Source organism: Penicillium samsonianum (genome assembly GCF_028829775.1).
Source record: "Penicillium samsonianum strain IBT 33392 chromosome Unknown utg000002l_segment0_segment0, whole genome shotgun sequence".
NCBI lineage: Eukaryota > Fungi > Ascomycota > Eurotiomycetes > Eurotiales > Aspergillaceae > Penicillium > Penicillium samsonianum.
Window position 1 is genome coordinate 174993 of NW_026643260.1, and position 14249 is coordinate 189241.

The window sequence follows — 14249 nt, forward strand, 5'->3', positions numbered from 1 at the left end:
ACGAATTGTTTGGTAACTAAAGGACAGCCGTAGCACCCTTTCCGTTTTCATGTTGATATTCCTCGTCATCTACTGTATCTTGTTTCTATGTGTGGCGACTCACGCCTCTCTCTCAATCTTGCCAAACTTCCATTTCATGACTCGTAGAGCTCCCTGAACGCACTATCCGTTTTAAGAAGTACCTGAGGCGTATCAAATTCAATCAGCTCACCATTCTGTATCACGGCGATGCGATCAAAGTCAATGATTGTCTCGAGCCGATGAGCAACAGCCAAGATCGTGCAGTCCGCAAAATCTTCACGAACAACCCGTTGCATCAACGCGTCAGAAACAACATCCACATTGCTAGTCATTTCGTCGAGAATCACTATTTTGCTTTTGCGCAACAGGGCGCGTGCAAGACAAAAGAGTTGTCTTTGGCCATGAGAGAAAAAATTGGCATCTAGAGGGGCATCGAATCCGCCTTTCGTCTCAATAATATTCCACAGTTCAACGCGACGAAGAGCGTGCTCAATCACTTCAAGGCTGTTGGTATTGGAAGGATCAATATTGGCACGAACAGTGCCGTGGGTGAAAAAAGGCTCTTGTGGAATGGCGTTAAGCGCTGTACGTGTAATCTGCCGTGGGATGTGTGCAATATCCACGCCATCAATCAGAATTCGACTTTGTGACTCAATTTCCAGTAGTCGAAACAGGGCAGCCAGAAGCGAGCTTTTGCCGCTGCCACTGCGACCACATATCCCAATTTTTTGACCCGGCTGAATCGATAGGCTCAAATTGCGAAGTACGTGTGGTTGATCTTCCCCTGCCTTGTAAGATGCATAGACATTCTGAAACTCAATCGCACCCCTGGATGGCCAGGAGGACAAATCAAGGTCCATAGCTTGGAGCCCCTCGTTCTCGCCTGGCTTATTCTCGGAGTCGGTATGGGTAACAAAATCTCTAATTCGAGCGATAGCCCCGATGGAAGTCTCAAGTTCGGCCCAATTCCGTAGAATCTGAGAAAGCGACTGGCTGAAAGTGATGACATTGAGGATGGCGAGACCGACATATCCAGTGCCAACCTCATTTCGCAATTTGACGACGAGAACCATCAGGATAGCACCGAGAATAGCCACCGATAGATCCAGGGCTAGTTCCAGCCATCGCTGGATACAGAAAAGTAAATAAAACGGTCTCTGCGACTCGTCAAGCAGGGCCAGATTCTGGTCTTCGAATGCAGACGCCCAGCCGAAGGCACGGATTGTCACTAGGCCTGATAGGCTCTCAATAAATTGAGAGAACAGCGGCGACTTGGCCTCGAGGTCTAGAAGGCGCATTTGGCGTGATGTACGCAAGTAAAACTTCTGCAACATCCACAAAAAAACGAAAAATGGTGGTACTACGGCGGCGAAATACCGAGCCGATATACACATCATAATAGCGGACATGAGTCCACCCGAAAGTGAGAATATAAAATCGAGGGCAGAGTAAGGTAGGTCATGATCAATTAAGGTCATGTCTTGGCTGAACCTGTTCATAGTTGGTGGTCAGGTAATCCGGGATAATTCAAGTAGCAGAATTTCTTGAATTCAGTAAGCTTACCTGTTCATAGTGGTGCCAGTATCGACTGAAGTGAAAAATGACAAGGGAGCATGCATAACCGATTTTAGAAGACGTTTATGTAGAGTTTCAGCACTCCGGGGGCAAAGAACATGAATAAATGGTAAGCTCCACCCACAAGCGCAAAGGCGGTTATGATTGACACCAGGGCGTATAGACCCAGGTAGAAGGAATTGACAGCACTGCCATGATTTTCCAATGCGCTCACCCAAGTTTTGACCAGCAATTCGCTCAGCTTTGGCGACACTCCTTCAAGGACGAAGAAAGTCATCCAAAAAACACTGGATGCCCAATGCACAGACCCAAAATAATATAAGTAAAGAGCAAAATCTCCATTTTGCCTAGTCAATTCTCCTTCCCTAGCATCAATGTGGTTTCCTTGGTCAGAGACATCGAGTGCAACTTTCGTAGCCTTGTGCTGTTGAGGGTTCACTTCGTCAATCGCCTGGTCTTTATACTGTGCTTTCAAGAGGGTTAGATAGCCACCGCTGGCCTCAAGCTCCTGTAGCGTGCCCTGCTCCGCGATAGAGCCATCGCTTCTCATAGCAACAATGTGATCCGCATAAGAAAGGCGATGCACAGCATGCGTAGATAGCAGCACAGTCGTACCTAGTCGGCGAAACAATCCCTTTCTTGCAAAAAGGCTTTTGAAGACATGTTCCTCAGTATCAGCGTCAAGGCCCGACAAGATATCATCCAACATAATGACATCTTTGCATGCATAAACAGCGCGAGCCAATGCAAGTCGTTGTTTTTGTCCCCCGGACAGAGAGATACCGGAAGAACCAACTTTTGTCGCTAGAAATTGGAATAAAGATAAGCAATAAGACAGACAAACTAGGAGATAGAAACTCACAGTGGCCATTTGGGAGGTTTGCAACATCCTGATCCAATCCACAGGCGCTAACAACCTCATGATACCATGTCTCCGTATAATTCGAGACGCCTAAAATATTATCCCTGAGCGACGTGTTGCGGATCCAGGGTGTCTGATCCACGAATGCTGTCTCTCGGTATTTCGTGTATAGAAAGCCTTTTGTTGATGGTGTCTCACCCAAAATACCTTTCATGAGAGTGCTCTTGCCACAGCCTGTCGAGCCAATAATGAAACAAAATTGACCTTTTTGAACACTCAAGTTGATATCGTGGACCGCGAAGATTGTATGGTTACCCCATGCGAAGCTCACATCTCGGGCGGCAATGACTTCCGGTACGGTATTTTGCCTCATGGGACTGAGGTCTGAGAGCTCTATCCCTTCCAAGCTGGACTGAATCCGTTGTATTGAGGCTGGAGAATCTTCCAAAATTATGCGATGATCACGTCTACCCTCTGACTGAAGAAATTCTTGAATGCGATCTAAAGATGCTAAAGCGGTGTTCATGGCAGGAATGGCTCGGATGAATGTGTTGATAGGCGTAGCTAGCAGCGAGATTAGGGACAAGGTTGTGTAAACCGAATTCACATTCAAAGAATGCCCCTTTTGCGGGATGGTTACGAAGATAGCAAACGTCAAGGGTGGAGCTAGAAATCGGAGGCTGTTTGCAAGGAAGACACGCAAAACAAGCAACCTACGAAAGAGCTTTGCCTCCTGAAGCTCACTTATCCTGAGCCCTTGGACAATGTCCGCTAGCCTATCAGTAAAGCCAAGCATCTTGACGGATTTCATGGACGCTAACATTGTGGACGTGACATCAACTCGCGTTTGAATGCTCTTCATCCATATCTTTTGGGCATTTCCCATGGATTTTGCCATAGAAATGATAGCAACAGTAGATATGAACGATAGAATGGCTGGCACGAGCGCGACAATTCCAAGTTGGCGAGTCAAGAGATAGATAACAATGGCTAGCTCAAGGGGTACTCCCCAGAGATCATTGATCAATTGGAAACCATTACAAATGGCTTGGACATCACTGGACATCAAAGTAACCGCAACTGATTCATCGAGGGCTGTGACGCTGAGATCGACCGTTTTGGAATAGATGATGCTGACCAAACTGCCACGGGCGCTTGTCACGAAGCGAAAAGTCATATGGTAGGAAACGCCATTTGAGATCGCGACACCAAGAAGGACTATGAAAAAGGCGCAAGTGAGGCCCCAGCCAATTATGTCTGGCTGGCCCTCATCATTTGCGAAAGTAATCGTGCGCGTGAGAAGGAAAGGCTGAGTATATCTAAAGCCAATCTGCAACAAACGCGGGACGACGCAAAAAGACAATGGCTTCAAATTCGCACGTAATACTGCCCAGAAAAGAGCTCTTGGTTTATCTTGTGTCGCAGCACTCCAAGCATCCTTCATTCGCTGTTTGAGTACCGGGGAAGACATATTACTGTCGATCGGATACAAATCGTGACTTTGAAGAACACGCTGGAATCCACATGTCATGAGTTGGTTCAGCCAGAAGAAAAACGATTTACTGTAAATGCCGCTCGTTTCTTCCGGCGATAAACCACGATATGGTCCCAAGAGCAGCTTTCGCTTTTCTATTGCTTCAGCAAGCAGAACCATCACTTTGACGCCCATCATGCAAGAGAATATCCCAGCGATGGATCTGTTGGCTGAATCGAGGAAGAGTGTTCGTACACGAGCAATGTCGAATATTAAAGTGAGGAGGATGTAGCCGTTGATAATGGGCGATGGGCGAATAGAACGCAAATGCTCAAGCCGCGAAAGCAGACAGAGACCTAGACTAGCGATGAAAGCCAGTGCAGACTCGGCAATAGTAGCAGACGTGCGTAGTGATGAATTTAAAACGCGGAGGACTAACAGCGCCAGATGGATTGCGGCAAACATGGCCAAGAAAAGTGATTTGCTCTCGCGTAAAAAACCCCCAGAAGATACTTTTGGCCGCTGGCCATAGAGGCTTATAATGCGATATGGTAGGATTAGTAAGAGAAGAGCCGATGGTAGCAAAGAGAGGATAGTGTCTTCAAAAAGTGGCGTAAAGTCGAAGCTCATGGAAGTAGCAGGGCCAAACGATTCCAAGCTGGCCCGAGTGGCTGGGAGAGAAGAGCCATTTGACAGGTCCCCACGAACCAAAAGTCCGGACATGGTTGAGAAGATGCTTCGAGAAGGCGAATTCCTAGTTCAGTTCGCAGGGCTAATGGTAGTAAACAACGAAGTGGTTTCGATGGAGGGTATACAGCCAATTTAGGTACTGGACCGCTTCTCGGGGGAACTGAGAAAGATTATTAGGCAACAAAGTAAAATGACGTGATCGATTTTATGACACAAGGGAAAAACCAATAGATGCATCTAAAGATGAAAAACGTCCATTCTTCCTCAGGGTTACATCCTGACCATAACACTAGGAAGGATGAAAATGGTGGCTGCATACCTCTACCCTAATTAGCACTTCGGGGTTGGCAAATTGCCACTCGAGCATAGTAGCAATCGGAGTCTTGATGGCATCCGATTGGATGGTGCACTGGCTGGTTGAAATTTAGCCACTTGCCCTGGTTGTATGAATGCATGGTGCATGGCTAGCGTGAATGGCGTTGGGACGCTAGATTCTGAAACCGAAATTACGGCTACTGAAAAAGAAAGGAGCAGAAAATGTCAGGATGAGGAATTGATGCACTGGCTAGTACTGAACATGTCCAATAGAATCAGATGATTGATTGTAGGTATTAAGATCGGTAGAACGATCTCAGGGGTCTATACGATTGAGCTCCGGCGTGTTACGACACCGTACTTCCAAGTCTGCCCGGAATACCATGCCAATACTAGGGGAAATTGGGTGAACCCACATGGGACAGATCCAGATAGTGATAGAGAGCTAGATAGCTCTCTCTTCTCTCCCTCTCTCTCTCTCCTTCCTCTCCGTCCTTTTGCTCCCAGGCGAATCTCACAGTATTGTTTCTCCATATCTGGATCTCCACTCTGTAGATTCTCCATCACAACCTCTGTGTCAATCCGGCGGAGGCTGATGGCACGCTCGCGGTTGATCTGGTCATTGAAGTCGGGCACCACGGCGCTCTGGCCGGTCCGGTCCGACAGATCCTTCAGCTCCCGGAGCTACAGCCAGCGGGAATTGCTTACGAGTCGTGCTTGACGAGGGGAGGGGATGCCGTGCAGACCATGCATCGTCTGGTCTCGTCGCTGGTCAAACAAGGGTATCCGGTGGACTTCGGGGCGGTTAATTTCCCCTACAGCCACTAGGGAATACCGGTGCTCACCGATCTGCCGACATATCCAAGGAATCATGAGACGTCCTACTGGGCTGAACCACACATGAACCGTGAGCTGTGAACAAGGACCTTCGCACCCCATGATCTGTTGGGCGTTCAGCATCAAGGAGCAGCTTACAGCGTCGACGACGTTGCTTGAGGCCGTCCAGACCATCACACACGCCCTGGTCGGGAATCTCGCAGGCATGTTTAGCAGGCCGGTGTCGGAAATCGTCCCCAAAATGTCGCTGTCACAGTTTGGCGTGGATTCATTGGTGGCGGTTGAGCTGCGCAATTGGCTGGTGGCCACGTTCGAGGCCGAGTGCTCTCTTTTCGATGTGATGCATATCTCCTCAGTGACCGCATTGGCGACCCATGTGGCACACAAAAGTAAGCTAGTGTGTGTCGGTTGAGCCATTCCAAACTATAGGATTACCTGCTCCATTTGTTTATACTCAGAGTAGCTATTATCCATTCCCTTTTACCCCTACCCTCATGTTAACACGACGCAATTCCGACAAAACAATAACCTCCGCAAGAACCGTCACCTCCGACGCGATGCCTCCTTCAAGCACAATCCCCACGTACTGACCCCGGATGTCGAAGAACTTGGCCGCTCAACTTGGACCCTTCTCCACTCTATGGCAGCCACTTACCCCAAAAAAGCCGATACAAAACAGCAAAAAGACATGCAGGCCTTCTTGAAACTCTTCTCGCGCCTTTATCCGTGCTGGGTGTGTGCAAAAGGTTTCCAAGCATGGATGGGCCACCCCAGTGGGCGTAATGAGCCCATGCTTGGTGGGCGCGCGGAGTTTGGGTGGTGGATGTGCGGGGCGCACAATGAAGTGAACAGGAAGCTTGGAAAGGAAGAGTTTGATTGTCGGTCTTGGGAGGAGCGATGGAGAACCGGCTGGAAAGATGGGCGGTGTGATTGAGTCTAGTGAATCTGCCTCATCAGGCGATGCCCCATGCTTGGACGGCAGGCATACACATTAACATTGATGAGTTAATAGTTTCTTCACTTGGAAATGTGTTTACTATCTATTCCAGCCTCTTATTGAGCGCAGAGGCGGATCATTTCAACCTAGTCTCTCATATTTTGGATTTACTCGAATTGCTTCAAGATTGTGAGAGAAGCTTCGACGCAAGTGTGACATTAATTGTCTTGTTCATGATTATGAGTTGTCTTTCTGGCACCAATTACGCAGTTCCCATCTATTATCATTAACAGCATCCGGTGCAGTTGAACATAAACGCTTTGCATCAATACAGTGATCGGAGCTGCAATGCTATTACAGACGTATAGTTAACATATGTTCAATTTAGTATTACTCTCCCGGGATATGAGCTACTCGAGGTCACAAAACCACGAACGTAAATAGTCGGTTCTAATATAATATAATAGGACTTTCGAGACGAACGGCCAACTACTCTTCCATGGTCGCAGTGATAGAAGACATTCACTATTCCGACCATGATGGTGACGTATTCGATTTGTCAGCTTAATAAATGACGCATCGAGCGGAAGTGTAAATATTAATATTCCGACACCACATCATGCGGGGTCGCGAGTACAGGATCATCTCTCTTCGCCTTATCTACACGCTCTATATTTGTGGCAATGTCCCTGAGCCTGAGTGAACGACGCTTCATCGCGCACGCAGAGTCAGAACGCCATTATGAATCTGGGGCGGTAGTTCGAGACATTGTCATTGGCTTTGCGGATGGAATGACCGTCCCTTTTGCCCTGACCGCTGGCCTATCCAGCCTAGGATCCTCGAAACTGGTTATCATCGGTGGTCTAGCAGAACTGTTCAGCGGGTCTATATCAATGGGGTTAGGTGCTTATCTTGCAGCTGTCACTGATAGAGATCATTATGAAAGCGAAGAGGCGAGAGAGCGTGAAGAAATATTCTCTCAACCAATTGACGAACAGGAAGAGATCCACGAGATTCTCTTTCAGTATGGTATCTCTAGAGAAGCAAGTCAAGCTGTCGTTGATTGTTTGTCTCAGAATGACGAATATTGGATTCGGGTATGTTTTTACCATTCTCAATCAAAGGACTCCGGCCCACCGAAACACACAGTTCATGATGGACTTTGAGCTGAAACTTGAGAAACCTAATCGTTCTCGAGCATGGATTTCAGCAGCAACAATGGGAGTGGCCTACTTTATTGGTGTGTCCTCCCTCGTCAGTTCCTCTTGCCACTAACTCGAAGTAACCTCGTCTCAGGGGGCTTGCTTCCCATGATTCCATATTTTGCTATTCACGACGTACTCCACGCGCTGTTCGTCTCAATAGGAATCACAGTGGTCACCCTATTCAGTTTCGGCTTCGTCAAAAACTTCTGCGTCATCAAAACCAAGCGTGCCGGGTTCTACGGTGCGGCACAGACATTATTCGTTGGCACCATTGCTGCGGCTACTAGTTACGGCATCGTCTATGGAATTGACCACAGTAAGAAACAGTTCTAACATGCAGACATATCTTTGTTGGGGATATGACTCCGATACAAGCAACTTGAACAAATTCTGGAAGCTTTGACAGCGGCGTCCTTGAAAAAGCCTACAAATTCCCACGAACTTAGATTCAAAAGAAGCTAAAGGTACAGTTTCTGTTTATTTTTGAGTGGTATTGAATACTGTCAAGCCCAGGTGGTCGGGGTGAATGAGTAATGGCTGTATGTTAGCTCTCCCACTGAAAAGACCGGCAATGCAACAGAATCACTAGCTGCGGGGTCTGTTACACTGGGAAATTATCAAAAAAGGCGCCGAACTCCTTGACCTAAAGGATTTGCCAACCTCCAAAGGCCCTCTTGATAAATTTACGATAGCCGAGAAGGTCGCTACCGAGCGCTTCATGAGGGAAGCGGGTTATGGACTTAGCCTCGCCAATCAACGGCAGTGCCGTCTTTTTTGGAAACGACTATTCGAGATACGGAACGCGGGTATTGACAAAATTCTCTTGTATCGCATAAAGGAATTCGACCGTTTCTGCAAAAGCTACTCATTAGAAGCTGGAGCTTCTTTGGTAGAGATAGTCCGGAACTGGGAAGAAAGATATGCCTTCCATATAAAACAGTTGGAAGAGCGTGTGGCCGAGGAGAGCAAGGGAGGTTTTATAGGAAGACTATGGCCGAGCCAGCCGCTTGTAGCGGACACACTTATTGTTCCTGAAAATGCGTGGAACAGCGCTATTAACCCATGGTCCTCCAGCGTAGAGGAAACCGTCTTCCAATTGAGCGGATCACACAAGCCATCCGCTGTTACGCTTGGTGTGTTCTTTGACTTGCAGCCAAAGGCAGAAACAATGTGGAACAAGTCTATTTTCGTTATTCTTCAACCCAAAGATGATGTCTTTCTCACGGGTTGCCCAATTATTTCAGTCCAGGAAGGAGATACCCTTGGGAGATTTGCTGGAGTGATTCGGTACTCTTCAGAATGCAGCGTTGTCTACGGTATACCTGGTCCCGAAGAAAACCTTTGGCTGGATTACTCCATGGTGACTGGGGCACTTAACTTCATGAAGGTATCAGCCCCTGGAGGTGACTCTAATGTCCGTCTCCAGTGGGAGCTCATCGATGGACGGAGTGAAGGAAAAGCGCATCTCATGTGGAAAGTCTCGGTTGTTGCTCTTCGGGCAATTCAACCATTTGAAGAAATTGTTCGCGCTGCTCCTCAAAAAGAACAATATCTCCCCCATCAGTCGCCGGTTTGCGCAAAGCGAGGATATACGAAATACCGAAGTTCCCCTGTTACAACTAGCAGCCTGCGCCATCTGCGATACGGACTGCTCTATCTTGCTGAGATTGTCAGGAGTAACGCTCGTGTTTTAAGAGGGCAAGCTTTGGTGTTTTCCCGACGTGGCTACCTAAAAAATTGTTCAACTCGTCAGCTATATTACATATTCATTGCACGCACACCAGCCTCGCATCGCCGTTCCGTTCCGAAGCGATAAGCAAAACTTCTCCGGAGTCGCCGAAGCGAGCCGCATACATGGGTCTGTTGTGCCCACGATAATAGATTAGGGTATGTATGAAGGGCTCTGAACCCTCTGAATGGGGGCGGTTTAGCGGCGGCTCGCGGTCCAAGTTACGGATGGAAAGCCAGCCGTCCCTAGCGTCAAATGCTGTCATTTTCGGCGTCGATTTCAAGATCCTCATATTTCATGAAACATGTGACTTAGTACATAACAAAACATTCGACAGGCACCCGACCCACTCCTCTTTTGCCTACTCCCAACCAACATGGCACCCAATGTCGAAGAACACAGTGCATTTTGTGCAGGCTTAAACGAAGGCTGCATGGACTTGCTAGGCCTAGATGCTTTCAGATCCGCTTTACACTCTGTATGAACGGTCGCAATCGCTCGTGTTTAGACCAGAAGCTCTCGACATCTTGCATCTTGTCCATCTAGCTGCGCTTTTGCAAATTTCTTCTAGACATCTCAAAACCGTGTCTGCCCATAGGGTAAACAGATCTATATGGACAGACCCACACGGCATCTTGTGGTCAGCTCAACATTTCGTGGTCCGGTCAAGGTGATGAATTGGTACGACCTATTGAGACTAGCCAGCCCGAGAAGTACAATCCGCCCTGTCAAGAAGGATCCGGCAAACGCAAAAGAGGACACAAAGGAGATGACAATTGTGGAAATAGGCGATCAAACCGCCTGGCGAACAAGGGAAAAAGATGACTGGAGGAGCACTCATCTTGTAGTGCTAGTTGCCCATAGGTGACCTGGGTTATCTGCGATGATGAGAATCCATATATGAGTGGTACGCGAATTCTGGCTTTGCCCGGGCAGAACGGATGGCACAAATGTGAACATTCCTAGAAATTTGCAACACCATCTTCTCAACGTAATATTCAAGTCACAATATAGTCATCTACAAAGACACTACCCCAGGTAGCTTGTGAGCCGCTGTGTATAGTGAGACCCCTGCTAGATGTGTTTCAACTCACGTTGAACTGCTGTTGATTGGGCATACCCCCAGGTACGTTTGAAATATGTTGGGGCCATTGATAAAGGTGGCTTGGTCTCAGATAATTATTCCTTCCAGAAATCCGTGGAAACCCTCGTGGTTCCTCCCACGTTACAGCTTTTTTTTAATTCTTTTTTATAAACTCTAACCCCTCGCCAAATGAAAGCGATATAGACAGCCACAGAGAGATGAAGAGTTATAGTGACGAACCACTTCTCGCGTTCTAGCCTTAGTACTAATCTTGAATGGTCTTCTTTGCATACGTGGGGAGTCGGGGACTCATAGGTTTTCGTTCACTACTATATATTCAATTCATGCCACCTTCCTATCCAGTCCTAGCTCATGCTACACATCTGAACTCCCATCAACACTGATGCCCCGGTATACATGGAGTGATGGGATAGTGGTACCCAAAGTCATCTATGAAAAAGAGTCCGACCCCAGGATGTTCCGGGTCTTCTCCCTGGAAGCAATCCCGCATGGCCCAAATAACTTGACACTGCAAGTTACTGTTAGTAGCACAAAAAGAAAGTGAAGTGTCGTTTCTTACCTGTTCATCGCATTCAGCCCTATCAAGAAGCTCATTCCCCCCAACGCCATAGGCAGAAGGAGCAATCTCACAGAAGGGCAGGTTGAAGCCAGAAAACTTCGCCATATTCTTTTCATCTTGATTCATGTGTTCAATGACTCTGGCAGTGTTCCATTCATAGTATGAACGACCACCGTTCAGCAAGCTCGCATACTCGGATGCTGTGGAGACAATTTCGATGCTTAGTCTGTACTCCTGAAGCTTGCCAATGCCTTTGAGATCCTGGAGACTTTCCGCCGCAGCCTGGTCCCAGGGGGTCTTGAACCAGGTTTTATCCCAGCCGAGTAGAATGTAGGCGTTTCCTTCACTGTCGCACCACTTGTTTCCATACATGACCTTCTCATGATCACAGACAAGTTTGCTTAAGGTAGGAAGCTCGTGGCTAATTTTGACGACCCTCGCGCTTTCTTCTTTCCATAGAAGGGCGACCGCGGCGCTGAATAGGGAGACGTAGATGCCGTCTGGGAGGACATCCGAGATTCTGGGCTCGGCGAAATCACCGTCCAGAAGGACGTTTGGGAGGGATTTAGGATCATAGATGTAATTGATGCCATTGGCACGGTCATTCGATGGGATACTTGTTAGAAGCCATTGGGTATATGTCTCAATGCTCTTTTGCATCCCCTCCGAGGCCTTAGCGATATACGTAGTGATATCGGTAAAGTCGTTGAATTTGGGTTCCCTATATGAGAGAATGAGACATATTAGTATGACCTAGGATAGAATATACTCGGTTCGATTGAGCTCCACGTACAACTCAACTGGCTTACTATTACTAGTAAGAGAGAGAAGGCCAGCTCCGATGGTCGCAAGACCTGAAGCAAAGCCTCCAGCTACGGCGGCGGGCGGGAAAATTGCTGCAAGACTTCCTAAGAAACCGGCAGCCAGGGCAGGACCGGCATTGAGGAGAGGCTGGGGATTCAGTTAGTGAGATAGGCGTGACTCTGAAAGTGAGATGAACATTCACTCACGATGTTCTCCATATTTGTGGCAAAAGTGTTAACCAAATCAGCAGCCCGAGCGTCAGCTATACCAGCTGTGTGGTCCACTGCAGTCAATAAAGAATCCATCCAATTGTTCAAGTTAGCGATTGACCACATCACAAAATACAGCGCAGGTCGGATGGGATGCTCTGGGTCGAGACATTGATCCTTATCGAGGTTTGCTTCACAGTGGCTCATTGGGGAACAATAAAAGCCATAAAGGCTGCTCTGGTCATCCGATTCCCAAGACTGAATTGTCTTTTGGATATCCTGGGTGTAGATTCCTTCCACAGATGCCCTAGAATATTTGTCAGATACAAAGCCCTAGTATCCCCCGCCCAGATTGAGGAGAGAAAAACCGTACGTAACGGAGAACCATTCGCCAAATCCACCTTTCTTCCAGTTTTCCTGGGATTTGGTTTCGATGCCTGAGCACGTCTCCTCCCATGAGAACGCCTCTGGCACGGCCTGTGGCAGTGCGCTCACTATCGCCGCTTGATACACACAACCATTAGCTATAAGTCTCACGGCATAGCATAAAAAGTGAAGAACAAACCATATGTGCCTAACAGTCCCGAAATAAAACGCATGATGGAGGTTGAATCGGAGCAGTAATTGATAGTGTATGCTTTCTCAAAACAAAAGGCCGATTTTCTCTAGGTTTAAAACTGATATAGCCACTACCTTTCTAAATATTTCAAGGTAATAGTGCCAATTTATAGATATTATTATGAATGTGTCGGTTTTTGGCCTCTATCAATTTTCTCCTCTCCACCGTATTACGGGATCGACAGGATCGGCCTAAACAGGATGGAACCCAAGAAGAGCTAGGCAAGATCTGAGAGCTAGATGACACAATGCGTTTTCCTCTTTCGGAAATGCCGCTCGATATCTACCTACCCTCTCAGCCCTCGCTCGTATAAGATTACATAAGTTCCCGTGCCAAGGCGCCAAGGATCCCGGTGATACCAGTGATAAGTGCGCCTCAGCTTAATTTAATTCCTACCACAATTATGCTAGTGCTTCATATAAGCCACATCATAAAGCGACACAGGGAAAATATTTGATCACCACTACTCCGTAGTAAGTATTTAGTAGCATTATGTCTGCTATCAATAGCTCTGTCAGTGAGGCTTTATAGCCTTAAAATCAGGGTTTGATAGAGTTCTACAATAGTCCAACTTGGTACCTAGAACGTCGTATAAGATTTTATGGAAACTTACTGCAATTCACGCTGATCCATTGAAGATGCATGGTTAAACCCAAGGCAGCGGATATAATTCCTAATGCGGACCAGTGCGTTTGAGGTCAAAGAGAGAGAGATAGCAGGTAAAACTGATTTCGAATATCACTGTAGTAACTTTGGCTATCAATACCACATTGCCACAAACCGTGCAGGAATGAGGTAATTTTCGAATGATTCTGGCTTCACTAACTCGTTTCTCCCTACGGCTATTGATGAAGTTGCGAATATGTAGACCGACATCTAGGAGTGGCTTGGTAGGAACATCGACATGTTCTTGCCGTTTGGTTGGTGGAAACCATGCATTGCTGGGATTCAACCACCTCTACAGGTATCTACTCGCGTCAAGATTTTTGCCCGTATTCTAGACTGCTGAGGCTATTTCCCCTCATTGGATCTGATCTTGTCCAGAAGTTGAAGATCCGCCTGATGTACTTTGAATGTGTACATCCGCACGGTACTAGTGCCCGTAAAACGCATGATTGCAGTGGAAACTTGACCCTGCTGGGACGCATCAATCACCGGAGGGGGCTCGTGCGAACTAGGCATCGATATAGATTAGTCCGCAAAGTTCTTTGGGGGCCTCTACAACATAAATTTGCCAAGAGTATTCCGCCCATGTACTCTGATGTCAAGCGATTTAGCCCATGACACTATGGAGTAAGCGGGAAGGCA

At 47.4% G+C, this 14249-nt stretch overlaps 6 protein-coding genes across 6 annotated transcripts; 3 read left to right on the forward strand and 3 right to left on the reverse strand.

The window, feature by feature from the left end:
- Window positions 1-134: 134 nt before the first annotated feature.
- N7471_001923 (uncharacterized protein) lies at window positions 135-1319 on the reverse strand (the record flags this gene model as incomplete). The annotated part of the gene is made up of 1 exon (XM_057274643.1): window positions 135-1319. One exon carries the CDS (start codon window positions 1317-1319, stop codon window positions 135-137), a length of 1185 nt encoding a protein of 394 aa, XP_057139281.1.
- Window positions 1320-1648: 329 nt separating this feature from the next.
- On the reverse strand, window positions 1649-4655 carry N7471_001924 (uncharacterized protein; the record flags this gene model as incomplete). Its single annotated transcript, XM_057274644.1, has 2 exons — window positions 1649-2400; window positions 2459-4655. 2 exons carry the CDS (start codon window positions 4653-4655, stop codon window positions 1649-1651), a joined length of 2949 nt encoding a protein of 982 aa, XP_057139282.1.
- Window positions 4656-6414: 1759 nt separating this feature from the next.
- N7471_001925 (FAD-linked sulfhydryl oxidase) lies at window positions 6415-6708 on the forward strand (the record flags this gene model as incomplete). The annotated part of the gene is made up of 1 exon (XM_057274645.1): window positions 6415-6708. One exon carries the CDS (start codon window positions 6415-6417, stop codon window positions 6706-6708), a length of 294 nt encoding a protein of 97 aa, XP_057139283.1.
- A 686-nt stretch (window positions 6709-7394) lies between these two features.
- N7471_001926 (VIT1/CCC1 transporter family protein) lies at window positions 7395-9732 on the forward strand (the record flags this gene model as incomplete). Its single annotated transcript, XM_057274646.1, has 4 exons — window positions 7395-7808; window positions 7861-7951; window positions 8008-8232; window positions 8543-9732. The coding sequence occupies 4 exons, from the start codon at window positions 7395-7397 to the stop codon at window positions 9730-9732; spliced, it is 1920 nt and encodes a 639-aa protein (XP_057139284.1).
- A 289-nt stretch (window positions 9733-10021) lies between these two features.
- N7471_001927 (uncharacterized protein) lies at window positions 10022-10513 on the forward strand (the record flags this gene model as incomplete). Its single annotated transcript, XM_057274647.1, has 2 exons — window positions 10022-10123; window positions 10244-10513. The coding sequence occupies 2 exons, from the start codon at window positions 10022-10024 to the stop codon at window positions 10511-10513; spliced, it is 372 nt and encodes a 123-aa protein (XP_057139285.1).
- A 610-nt stretch (window positions 10514-11123) lies between these two features.
- Window positions 11124-12921, reverse strand: N7471_001928 (uncharacterized protein; the record flags this gene model as incomplete). Its single annotated transcript, XM_057274648.1, has 6 exons — window positions 11124-11258; window positions 11310-12030; window positions 12103-12260; window positions 12320-12629; window positions 12696-12825; window positions 12888-12921. The coding sequence occupies 6 exons, from the start codon at window positions 12919-12921 to the stop codon at window positions 11124-11126; spliced, it is 1488 nt and encodes a 495-aa protein (XP_057139286.1).
- Window positions 12922-14249: the final 1328 nt, after the last annotated feature.